Source organism: Nymphaea colorata, chromosome 2, assembly GCF_008831285.2.
Source record: "Nymphaea colorata isolate Beijing-Zhang1983 chromosome 2, ASM883128v2, whole genome shotgun sequence".
NCBI classification, from domain to species: domain Eukaryota; kingdom Viridiplantae; phylum Streptophyta; class Magnoliopsida; order Nymphaeales; family Nymphaeaceae; genus Nymphaea; species Nymphaea colorata.
Genome location: NC_045139.1, coordinates 24,483,003 through 24,496,345, shown reverse-complemented (window position 1 = coordinate 24,496,345; position 13,343 = coordinate 24,483,003). Strand labels below are relative to the sequence as shown.

General features: G+C 42.0%; 1 protein-coding gene across 7 annotated transcripts in view; it reads left to right on the top strand.

Annotated features, from left to right (window-relative positions):
- The window catches only part of LOC116248144 (DExH-box ATP-dependent RNA helicase DExH7, chloroplastic), a 98,904-nt gene that overhangs the window by 81,562 nt on the left and 3,999 nt on the right, over nt 1–13,343 (top strand). For 6 of the 7 annotated variants that reach the window (XM_050076069.1, XM_050076070.1, XM_031620763.2 and 3 more), the window contains 3 exons: nt 228–288; nt 10,982–11,074; nt 12,572–12,787. In XM_050076069.1, the coding sequence (XP_049932026.1) occupies nt 228–288; nt 10,982–11,074; nt 12,572–12,787 (370 nt within the window). Of the gene's footprint in view, nt 1–227; nt 289–10,981; nt 11,075–12,571; nt 12,788–13,343 lie in introns of those variants that run through there. The other variant, XR_004170969.2, reaches the window with a different exon arrangement.

Here is a 13,343-nt window from a genome sequence, read left to right as displayed (position 1 = left end):
ATTGTGCTGCTTATTTTTTCCAAAATCTGGAAAATCTTGTTGTTTCTTTTCGTCCTTTTACTTTTGTAATGCTAGGTATTTCGTTAATTGTGGTCTTATCAAGCTCTTAGCATACACACAAAAATTTAACATCGTACAAATTTGTCTAATTTTAATTTTCTTACTTCTGAACTGATTGTCTTCTGAGCTTGAGTCTTTGTGCTATCTGTATTTATTTATTCCAACAGAGACATGCGTGTTCAATTTGCAAGTTTGTTGGCTGAAATCGGATTCATTAATTTGCCAAGGGTATAATTTATTCCTTTTTTCCATTTTTTCAAAAAAGAGTTGTCATTACTTGTGTTGAGTTTACAGGTTCTGTTTGGTATATCATCTTTTGAGGATATCATTGTTTTCATTTTATAGTTTCTAATGCTCCCAAAATTTTGGTGGATGATGTAGAATGCTAAATTACTAACTTAGTAATTCAAACATAAAGTTGGTTTATGTTATCATGTTCTCTCAATTTTTTATCAAAGAAGTAATTGGGATATTTTATATTTGACATCTCGATTCACAAGATATAAATTCTTAAGGTTTACTTCAGTAATTGTATATGATCATCTAACTCACATGGGTACGGATGCGGTTCAGGTATGGGTACGGAGGTATGGGTACGAACAGGACAACTTTAGAATATGTGGGTACGGGGCACAACAAGAATATATATATTTATATACACAAAAATAATATAAAGTCAAAATGAAAGCAACATTTAAGTAAACAAGTGATTTTAAACAAAAACATTACAATATGTTAATGAACAATGACTCTAAAAACATAATGAAAACTGAGTTGAAAAAAAATTAAATCACGTAAAATTAAGTAGTTTGGATCCGTTTTGATCTAAAAAGTACCCAAGTGTGTCCAAGTACCCATTTTGAGTACTTAGTATGGCGACACGGGTACATGGACCTTATTGAAGTACTCATGTGAAATGATCAGGTACACTATATTTATTGGCCACAGGAATCTGACAAATAACATGGGTACGACAAAAAATGGTCCCATACCTCTATCAGCATGCTAACACGGTAATACACGTATGGGAACATATTTTGACATGTTTCCCAAATTGTAAAGTAAAGAGTTTTAAAACATTTACAAAATGAAATGGTTGACGACTGCCTCCCTGTATTCTTTACAGGCATTTTGATTACTTACATTTTTCATTGTGTGATTTTGTTAGCACTGTTCTTGCTAACTCCTGTTTTTGCACTCACCCACACGAGAGACAGGGTCCAACTTTGTCTTAATGGCTCAAATTCTTCATTCCCTTTAGGGTTAACTCCACTTACAATATATATGAGTGTCATGGGTTGGGTTTATTCCATAACTGGACTGGCTACCTGACCCGATTACAGGCTAACTGACTCACTGGGTCATAACTAAGGACCCAAAACACAAAGAGACTGAAGACTGAAACTAATAAATGCATGACAGCCCCCCCCCACAAGCCTTATTGATATTGTGCCTAACAACTATATCCCCCAATGAAGCATCTTGTCTTCAAGGTGCTAACTCTGGAAATCACCTCTGAATGTTCTCTGCTGGTTCCCAAATGGCAGGTAGATCTTCATAGCCTGACCATTCGATTAGGCATTCTATCCCCTTTTTTCCATCTACTGTGTGTATGCTGCACGTTCCTAATTTTCTGTAGGAAATCAAATGTGGAGTGTCCTCCAGTGCTGGTGCCTGAGCTATTTCTTCCTCTGTGGGTGCCTTGTAACATGGCTTGAGTTTGGAGACATGGAAGACTGGATGTATGAGGGTCCCTTCTGGTAACTTCAGTTCGTAGGCTAGTGAACCAACTCTTTCTTGATTTGATAAGAACCCACAAATCCTGGAGACAGCTTGTGCCCTTTGTTCTTCCCCAAAGGGTTCAGTCCATGGGGTGGTTTGCGAAGGCATACCCACTCCCCTTCCTTGAATTGTTGGTTCCAAACTGAATTACCATTCGGTTTTGGTCTGTGGCTAAATGCTGCTTGAGGTCTGCCAGCACTGCATCTCTGCAACGAAGCTGGTGTCCACCACTTCTTCCTTGGATGTGCCCGGCTAGTACCTGCGTAAGTCGGAAGGGGGTCTGCCATACACAGCCTCAAAAGAGGAGATACCTATAGAGGAGTGCCATCTTGTGTTATACGCAAATTTGGCCCATGAAAGGTAGTCTGCCCAAACTTTTGGTTGCTGGCCTGCAAAGCAACGGAGGTATGTCTCCAAACTTTTGTTAACGATTTCGGTCTAACCATCTGATTGCGAATGGTAGGCCGTGCTCATCTGCAGTTTTGTCCCTTGTAGTTGGAAATGTTTTTTCCAGAACGCGCTCAAGAAAACAGAGTCTATCACTCACAATGGAGTATGGCATGCCATGTAACCTCCCTATTGAGTCTTGAAATGCATGTCCCACTGATTTGGTTGTAAAAGGGTGAGCTAGCCCTATGAAATGTACGTATTTGGATAATCGGTCGACCACCAACATGACCACCGACTTACCCCTATAATTAGAAAGACCTTCAATGAAATCCATTCAAATGTCTTCCCATATTTGATTTGGAATGGGTAATGACTAAGCCTGGACATCGGGCTCTGGTACCCAATGGGTACCCGGCTTGATAATGTATCGGGCGGGCCTTGCTCGGCCCGATGGGGCCCGATTAATTTTTTATATTATTTTTATTTAATAATAATATATTTTTTTATTATTAAAAATATATTTATATTCAAAAAAATTATTTTATATTAAAAATATATATTTTTATTTTAATTGGACCAGGCTTGGCCAGGCCCAAGATCGGGTTTTGGGCATTGGGCTGGGCCAGGGCTCGGGTTTTGGGCCTAGGCCTACTAATGGCTGCAGCAGTCTCGGGGCTTCCTTGTTTCATGTTTGTTTTGTTGGTAGACTTCACACCTTTGAATATATTCCTTAATGGTTCACTTCATCCCTGGCTAGTAGAAGGTGGCCCTGGTACGCCTGTACTTTTTTTCCACTCCTTCATGGCCTGCAGCCTTAGAATTGTGGAAATAATCCTCGAGTAGTTGTGGCAGATCCGTTTCTGGTGGAATGTAGATGCCCTTGATAATATATGTATGGATCTTGCCATTCATACCCATAACATTTCTGTGAATTGTTTTGGAGTCTCTTCCTGACCTGTTGTGTGATGGGCCTGCTTGATCACAGACTAAAATGGGCCTCGGTAATAGTGGTTAGGACTCCTCGCTTGTGATCGCATGTACGTAACAACATAAATGCCATATTTTCCTTCCCCTTTCTAAATTTCACTTCGAAATCAAAGGCCATCAGTTTGCAAATCCACTTTTGTGGAGTTGGGGACAGCGACTATTGTTTTAGACAATACCACAGGCTATGGGTTAAGACCACGAACTTCCTGCCCATCAAGTAATGCTTCTACTTGAGCACTGCTAGTACTATCGCCATTAGTTCACGTTCGTAGGCAGACCAGTTATGGAATGAAGGTCCAATAGCTCTGCAGAAGAATGCTATCGGATGTTGTTCTTGGCTTAGAACAGCTCCCACTCCCTGATCCGAAGCATCTGATTCAACAGCGAATGGTATACAGAAATTTGGCATGCGCAGGACTGGGGCAGACATGATGGCTTGCTTCAGGGTGTTAAAAGCAGTCTCTGTTGGTTGGTTCCAGCAGAATTTGTCCCCTTTGAGCAGCTCAGTGAGTGGTGCCCTTTGACATACTTGCGATAATATCTCGCTAACCCCAGGAACGATCTCAGTTCCTTAATGGATTGCGGTTGTTTCCACTGTCATACTGCCTCCACCTTGTCTTCCTCCATCTCTACTTGACTTTTATTGATAACATGCCCCAAGTATGTAATTTGGGAAGCTCCAAAGGTGCATTTGGATAGCTTCATGTGCAGACAATGCTGCTGCAGTGTTGTGAGAACCACTCATAGATGCTGCAAGTGTGACTCTTCCTCTGCACTAAACACTAAGATGTCGTCAAAAAAAAAAACAAAACAAAAGAAGAAAAGAGAACGAAGCTGCGATATGGTCAGAAGATGTCATTCATCAATGACTGAAAAGTCACTGGAGCATTGGTTAGCCCAAATGGCATAACCTTAAATTCATAATGGCCGCTGTGCGTATGGAAAGCAGTCTTCGGAATGTCTTCTTCTGCCACTCAGATTTGGTGGTATCCAACATGCAGGTCCAGCTTTGAGAAGAAAGCAGCTTCGTGAAGTGCATCTAAGAGATCGTCGATGACTGGTATAGGGTACTTGTCCTTCACCTTGACTGCGTTTAAGGCCCTGTAGTCGACGCAAAAGCGCCAACTCCCATCTTTTTTCTTCACCAGCAAGGCCAGCGATGCGAAAGGGCTGTTACTAGGTTGTATGTTGCTCTCTGTGAGCATTTCTTGCACCAGTTTTTCTAGGGCTTCGTGTTGCTGATGGCTGTACTTATATGGGCGTCGATTCACTACTTCTGCTCCTTTTTGCAGTGGTATTCTGTGATCTGACCTGCACTGTGGAGGGAGCCCTTTTGGTAGTTCAAACACCTTCTTAAAAGCCATTAACAAGGCTGATAATCTGCTTGGATTAATTCCTCCTTGCTGAGCAAGCTGCGTTGGTGTCTCTGCTGTCGACTCAGCAGATAGCAGCAGAACGAAGGATGCTGCATTTCCCTTCAGCATGTTAGCCCTCATTCTCTCCTTGCTTTCCCTTAGTGGCATTGCCTTCAATGTCGACTTCCCTTCTCCCTCCTTGTTGAAGTGCATTTTCATGCCGACGAAGTCCCAAATGACCTCTCCCAGGCTTCTCAACCATTGGACCCCTAGGGCCAGGTCTACGCCGGCGATGGCGAGGGTGTATAGCTCTACTGGAAACTGGTGTCCCTGGATTTCCAGCATTTCAACTCCACACTTGCCCTTGCATCTGAGCGTGCTGCTATCCCCACTACTACATCGAACACAAGTTGCATTTCCACTCTGCATCCAAGTGATTTTGTTGACTTTCGCAAATGAAGTTATGCGTCGAGCCTGTATCTACCAGAACGCTCACTGTTCAACCCATGAGGCTGTTAAGAAATAGGGTACATGTATGCATATATTACTATGTTTATGTATGAACACTACATACATAAATATAGGCTGATATATGTGTTAATAATGTATTATTGATAGGTCGGCCTTTTTAGGTTTTTTTTTTAATTTTTAATTTTTTACTCTTTGATCTAGCCAGTGGCTAGTCCCAATGGCTCTTTTATGAGCCGTTGGAACTAGTCCAACGGCTAGTTCTGTCACACCCCGACCTTTTAACCCTCAAACTATTTTTTTTTTTTTCCTCAAAACATAAAGCATCGAGGTGTGACTACCAAACAATTCAAATTGACGATGAGCCAAGCAATACAAAACAATGGGGCGAACTTTCATTAATATAACCATTTTGTTTCATACAAATTCACATCTATGTGCATGACCAAAATGCCCCAAAATCAATAACATTGATGCCTAACAAAAAGAAGACATCAATAAAACCAAAACATGACGCGCCGGCGCTACAAACGACAATCCCAAAACCACCCCAGTAGGACGTGAGTGAAGCCATCTGCTCAACCAGTTGCCCCGGGTCCGCCAAAACCTGAAAAAGAAAACAATTGAAGGCTCAGCCTTCGCAGTATGACAACAAGCCAGGAAAATGCCAAACCCTCTCAAGTAAGGCTAAAAAAAAGAACAAATATCAACCCATCTGTCGTCATGTCGTGTCTGAGTGCGACATGTAAAAGCCACTTGATGGCCACACTAACTCAACACCAGTCACATGCGAAGCATGCTTAAACATAATACTTGCATTCATATCAATCACATATACGTCAGTCACATACATTCTGTCAAACACATTGCATTTTCATTAACTTTAGTGCATTAACAGTTCCTGTGGGTGCAACACAGGCACGTGCACACCGCGGGCGGCCTACAGCCGAGAGACAACCCCCGTGGTGGCCCATAACAGTATGGATCCATTTCACCCGCTACAGCGGTAGAGCACTCATTCCTGGATGTGTGAAGTCCAAGGTGAGATACTCAGCCTTCCCTAGGACACCCAGGTTGGGAAGGCAGGAGCCCAACGCTCCAAGCACAACACACAACAGAACCCTGGGGCCTTGCACCGCCTGCGCTCTGACAGGCGAGACCAGTGGCAATCAAGGGGGACGTCTCCCAAACACATAGCCACATCCCACTGGCCTCTCATCTCTTAGTTATTCATTCTTATCATTATAGTTACACATTCACAAGATGACTGGCTAGCACACGAGGTTAGTACACTTCCCGAGTGCACCCACACCTCCGATTACCTCCACATGAGGTCTATACATACAGTAACAGTCATTGCTAGCCGTCATACCATACGGGTACAACCACCCTCCAAAACATCCATTAGCATCATTGCCCATGGCAATGCATATGTAACAACATACACATTCATATCAATCATCACATCAATCATGTCAATCACCTCTTTGAAAAACATAGCCAATCCACAGAGAGTAGTCTCGATCTGCGGTTGGCTCGTAGCTGTCCTATGCAGTTATCATTCTATGATGCTTTCTAATGCACAATTGGGGTCGAGGAGACACTCGACTCGATACCCCGCCTCATCTGTCTTAAACAGATATCAATTCTAGCATGCACATGCCAATGCGTAACATTTTTAAAACGAATGACTAATAATCTTTCTAACTCATTCATATCATGTAAGCAACATACACATACTCAATCACAAAACAGTCAATCAATTAACATCACAATCCTAGGATCCCTTGATCCTAGGAGCACTCAATCACACAATTGCCCCAGGCAGGAATTTGCCTGGAAAGTTGCCATACCTGTGGCGCGCTCACCAAATTCTTCAAAATGCCTCAAGCTTCGAACTCAAGGTCGACGGGATGAGCCCGGTGCACCTGCAAACATAAACGAGAATAAGGTTTCTACTAGATGCCTACACCATTCAAACAGAAACGAACAGATACAAAAAATAAAATCCTTGAGGCACGTGTTGTCGCCTCAAGAGGGTGTCGACAGGTAGTGTCGACCAACGGGCTCTCCACAAGGCCTCCTCCTTTACGTCTTGACGTTGCCTCGAATTATCAAAGCCTTCAACCATCAATCAAACCGTCACTAATTCCTTCCTCAATAACGTTCTTTAAGTAAGACATCAACCTCAAGTCACATCCCAATACGCATATATCCCTAATTAACTTCATGATACACCCGTTCACCGAAGTCTGCGCTACACTCCCTAAGACGGTTCTAAATCTTCCCCACAACCTCACAATCTCTACCATGCTTCCCTAAAGCTTCCAAAAATAACCCATCATGCTTAAACGATCATTAAATACATGAATCATCACTTTCCAACGCAAATCCTAAGTTTCCCCCAAAAATAAAATTACTAACATGCGTCCCAAAATCATCAATTCTAAGCTCTAGCATGCTCGAACCATAATTATAAATGCTTTAAAAGATAATAGTCAATAATTTGGGCTTGATTAGGTCTCCCTCACCCTCAATCAAGAATTTGAACTGCTGCAACGCCTCCGGCAGTCACCTCAAACGATCAATCGGTCCCCGAACGGCAAAAATCGTGCTAAACCTCCACCACCAACATTGCCTACTCGCTGCTAGGAGGGGAAAAACACGTTTCCCAAGCTGGAATCCTAACAAACAAGGTTGAAAACCGTGAGGGAGTGCTCGATTGGGATAAGGGGAAAAACAATTTGAAAGAAAATGGGGAGAACGAGCTCACTTAGGATACGTGAGGCAAGGGAAGACAGACAGAGAGAGAGAGAGATTCAGACAGAAAAGGGAAGAAGGGTAGTGAGGGGAGAGGACGAGAGAGAAGAGAGAGTCGGTGGGAGAGTAAGGAGAGGGACCGTGTGGGAGAGGGCTATCGGAAAGGGGGGGGGGGAAAGAGAGGGGCGAGAGAGAGGAAGAGAGAGCATTCGATAGGGAGGGCAAAGGAACATGAGAGTGGTGGAGAAGGGAAACAAAGAACGAGAGAGAGAGAGTTTTACCAAGCCGCCGCCGCCGCTGCCACCTCCGTCGCCGTCGCTGCCGCTGCCCCCTTCAGTCACCTTCGCCGCTGCTCCACCCACCGCCCTCGAGCTTCACCAAGCTACTATCGTAGCAGACGAAGAGGGGGAAAGGCGGAGAAGAAGGAAAGACGGGGGAGGGGAGGCGGGGTCGGGCTCGCTCACGAGTGAGGGGCTCGGGTCCGGGTCTGGACCCTGACCCGACCCGTCCTGCCAAACAACGAGCGTCACAAGTTCTATCTTCTCTCTGCTCTCTTCTCTTGTATAAATACCTCACTATTCCTTGTACAAAATAAGCTGTTATGAATAGCAGTTCTCTAGTCATTTGAATAAATATTACTTATCTCCACTTGGCCTTAGTGCCTATTTCTACTGCATATTTATTTGGTGACTGTTGCAGTCACATTTTCAGAGGTGTCCTTCAATATGCATTAGATGTGGTACTTCATCTCCTGCCAAGGCATGCAGGGATATCTCCGGCTGTAGGCCGACTTCAAGCTGCTGCTCGTCCCTTGTCTCTCGTGGATTTTCCCCAGTCGAGTCCTCATCTCCCATCTGCCGATCATCTACCTCTTCTTCCACCAAATACATGTGTACTTTTCAGCAAGCATGCCCAAGGTTCCAAGGCTGGTTGCAGTGGAAGCATATTCCTCTCGTGCGCTTTTCCTTTATCTTATCAGGTGTGAGACGTCAAACCGCATGTTTTGGGGGGCAGGTTTGTCTTCTTTTCACCCATCGTTGCACCTGAATTTTTTGGGTATAATCTAGTCAATAGCTGACTCCTCTCGCTGCTCCACTGTCTGCCGATACCGCCCAATTTTCTATTATTTTCCTCTACCATTCTCACAAGTTCAAAACAGTCTGATAAACTGCGAGGGCGTGCTGCTTGGACTTCGATTCTAATTGGACTTCTATTCTAATTTCATCACTGAGTCCTCCAACAAATGCCCCAACTAGTGCTTCCATCGGCCAACCCCTCACCATGTTCTTGAGGTCTTCAAATTGCTCCTGATATTCCACAATTGTGCCTCTTTGCTTAATTTTTGATAACTCGACGTTGTAGTCGAGGTAAATGAAGGTCCAAATCATGCCTTCATCGTCTCTATCAATGTCGTCCATGACGGTTTTCCTTGTTGTGCCGGTAGCCACCGATACCAACAGCTTGTTGGACGGTCAAAGTGCACTGCAGCGTGGCTCACTGGCCGATCTCCGATGACACTCGACGAATTGGTTAGCCTTAAAAATCCAACTCAGTGGGTCCTCTCCTATGAATCGTTGAAAATCCATCTTCGCTGGTTTCCACCTCCCCCCATGGCTGTTTTCCCTCTCCTGCACAGATGAAGCAGGATTCGGCATACCTTGTGGCGGAGTCTGAGTTTGTGCCTCTCCTCTTCTGCTTGGACTCCCAGTCAGTGCTGCTGTTTTTGTGTGTTCGCTACTAAGGCTGGAGGGGGTGTTTCTACCTTGTTGTAGAAGCTTCCTCGTCGCTGCTGCCAGGGACTGGTGCTCTGCTAGAAACGACTGCATCCTTGCATCTGCTTCCTGGTGCTAACGCTCCATTGCTTGGAAACACTGATCCACCATCTCCACAATCTCCTCCATTCTGGTCCGGTGAGCATTGACAGCAGCCATGGCATCCCTCGCGGTAACCCTGTCGCCCATCGGCTCTAATACCAGTTGTTAACACTGTTCTTGCTAACTCCTATTTATGCACTCACCCACACGAGAGACAGAGGCCAGCTTTGTCTTAATGTCTCAAATTCTTCATTCCCTTTAGGGTTAACTCCTCTTACAATATATATGAGTGTTGTGGGCTGGGTCTATTCCATAACTGGACTGGCCACCCGACCTGATTACAGGCTAACTGACTTGCTGGTTCATAACTAGGGACCCGAAACACAAAGAGACTGAAGACTGAAACTAAGAAATGCATGACAAGCTCCCCCACACAAACCTTATTGATACTGTGCCTAACAGATTTGTATGGATCTCGATTACTACATTGATAGATAGCACCCACATGCATATATTCATACACATGCACAAACCGACATACTAGTGCATGATTTTTTGTGCCATCTAGTTGAGGTTTCACAATCCATGTAGGTTTGTACCAATCTGATGTCACAGATGAATTTCACATGTTTAATGACCTATAGTCAACCTTTGTTTGTAATTTGAAGGCTGCAAAAGAGAGCGGACAAAAATAAGATGCATTTTCAGCTGTTTGCTTCTAGCTCACAGAAAGAACTTGGTACGTATCAGATTGGAGTGATCCATAAGCTGTCGTCAGTAAAGAAACCTTGAGATCACATATGTGGGGTTGGATTTACAAAATGACATTTGGAAGCATTTGTTTCTTACACATTTTCTTATATATATATATATATATATATATATATATATATATATATATATGTATGTATATATATATAAAGATCTCTGGCAGCGCAAAAGCGGCACAATAATGATCTGGTGGACATAACACAGGTCCACCACATTCGATGAAATTAGATCCTTTTGCGCAATCTGACAATGTCTATTGAGGCAAGTATATATAAAGAGCTCTGACAGTTCAAAAGCAGCACAACTATGATCTGTAACGCATGCCTACCACATTCGAGGAAATTAGATCCTGCATAATCTCAATGTCTACTGAGGTAACAATAGGTTAAATTTATTTCACACAGAAAATATGCTTAGGAAAGCATAACAAAAGAACAGGAAAACACTTTCATATATTTAAAATGTATGTAATGTATATATGCTAACAGTTGCATATATCTCTTAGTAGAATGGAATTTTGTGGATCGATATATATGCATTTCTTTTCTATACTTGTTCAAATTCTGAACTGAATAGATTGGGTTCTTGGAACAGACTGATGGAAGAGTGAAAAAGAAGCTGGATATTTGGTTGAATGATTTGTCTCAACCTTTTAATTTGTATTCACGCCATTCTTCAGTAGTTAAGGTGAACACAGCACTTTATGATCTTTTGCTAGCTTTTCTTACTACATTTTCGTGTTTATTAGAATTATGATGGAAGATAATTTTGCTGACTCCATCATTAACTCGGCCTTTATATCATGCGGTTGACAAAATTGGGTCTAGCCTGGGGACCAACAAAATTTATTACATTGTTATCCTACACATGGCTATTATTTTCTTTTAATATAATATTGTTCACCCACATCCTATCATGTTTATGATTTTATCTAATCATTTTTCAATGACTTATCATTAATTTTTTATTTGCTTTATTTGTTTTGTATTTACTTATTAGGTGTTTTTAATTTTTTAATTAAAAAATTCCCAGATTTTCCCGAGAAATATAATTTTGTCATATTATACCCTAAAAATAACTTGCCGTATGGTACCCGTAAACAATATATGTGACAATGATGTATACATACTGATTGGTAGATACCAGACAACTTGGGTAAGGAATAAAAATGAGACCTCTCAACTTTGTGTTAAAAAGTGTTAGAAACAAAATGTGAACTGATACCAAAAGAGGGCAGTGGTGCAAATTGGGAGGTCGGCTGAGCTGGTGAACAATGGCAAGTTTCTGCCATGTTGCTGATTGAAAAAAAGATGGAAAGAGGGGATTGTGTAGAGCCATGCGGATCTATAGAAATGTTGACATAGACTAAGCCTGTTGCTAGAAGGTAGAATAGAATAGTAAGGCTTCAGTAAAGGAGAAGATGCAGGTATAGGGTGAGAATAAAGTAGGGAAGGGCATGGTTTTCTGGGAGTTGCAATTCTGAGCTAAGTGAGGTTGCAAGTTATTTGTACAAGCGTGAAAGAAAAAATTGGGATATCTACTGGCAATTACCTAGATTGAATCACATGCCAGGAACTCCTATCCATATTATGAAAAGCTGATAGGTGAATGGATGATGGATAATACATATATTAAGATTTGGAGTGTGGAGTTGGGGATTGCAGTGACCATCCTTAAGTCCGAAAATAGGTCTTATCCATTACGACCAATTTTACACTCCTTCCTGTATAGCCCCTTGCTTCCTGTACTTGTGTGCAAACCAATTTACACTCCTACCTGTATGGTCCCTTGCTTCCTTTACTTGTGTGCAATGCACAGACAGATACCTGCGAGCTGGAGACCCTGCTTTTTTGGGACACAGTCTTCTAAAAGTTTGAAAACCTTTGCTTGTAAGTACTCTCCTATCCAGCAACGGGCGTTGACCATTTAGGTGTTCAAACTTCAAAGAACATATAAGTCATCCGTATTTCTACAAATTCAATGAGGAAAAGCCAAGTTTTAAAGTTTGTCTACTAAATTGTTTGAGGACTACTTGCCGTACTGAATTGCACTTTTTCAGAATGGTCTGAGCACTTTATCACATCATTATTTTTAAAGCACTTTTCTGTTTCTGCTTTCCCCTTTTTTCTAGATTTCTAGTTTGTAAACTTCGTTTTAACTTCTCATCTATTTTTTTTTTCCAAGTCAATATTGTGTGCAGGCCTCTACCCTAACATTGCTGCTACAGAAGAAGGAATGACTGCAGTACCTTGTGGATCCATCCAAAAATCTTCATTCAGCTCTTCTGCCAAGGATCAGTTGCAGTGGTATGATGGTGAACGGGAAGTTTATATACATCCCTCTTCGATAAATGCCAATGCAAGAGGATTTCAGTTCCCATTTCTTGTATTCCTTGAGAAGGTAAGAAATTTCTAATTCTGCTTCTAATTGAATTTTATAATATTTTTGAGAAAAACCATTTGGCTTAGCAAAATAAATTCAGCCTTTTTGTGGACCTCAAAAAGCATGTTTAGTGAGACTGGCTATACTATGAACACTTGTTACTGGTTTATCACCCTTCTGTCACGTATTACATAATTCTTTAGGCTATTTGTGATGTCTGGATATTTATATTTAAGAAAAAGTGTTGAGATTCAAACTTATTATATGTTTTACTGATTTGATGGCAAACCATCGGTTCTAATTTCTAACATGTTAAAGTATATCCATATTTCTATACCATTGGGGAGTCAAATAGTGTTTTCATGGTTCTATAATATTATGTGGCTGAGCTTTTGCTATGAGACAAATTGAAATTTTCCAGATACGTCTGAGTACTTGGTATTTTGGAGGGTGTTGATTAGACTTTTAATTCATGGTTATGTATCTCCATATGCGAAATTTGATAGGGACCATAACCCATTTGTTTAGTCTTTCATGTACTAAGACTAATAAGCTATGATGGGAGACGATAGCT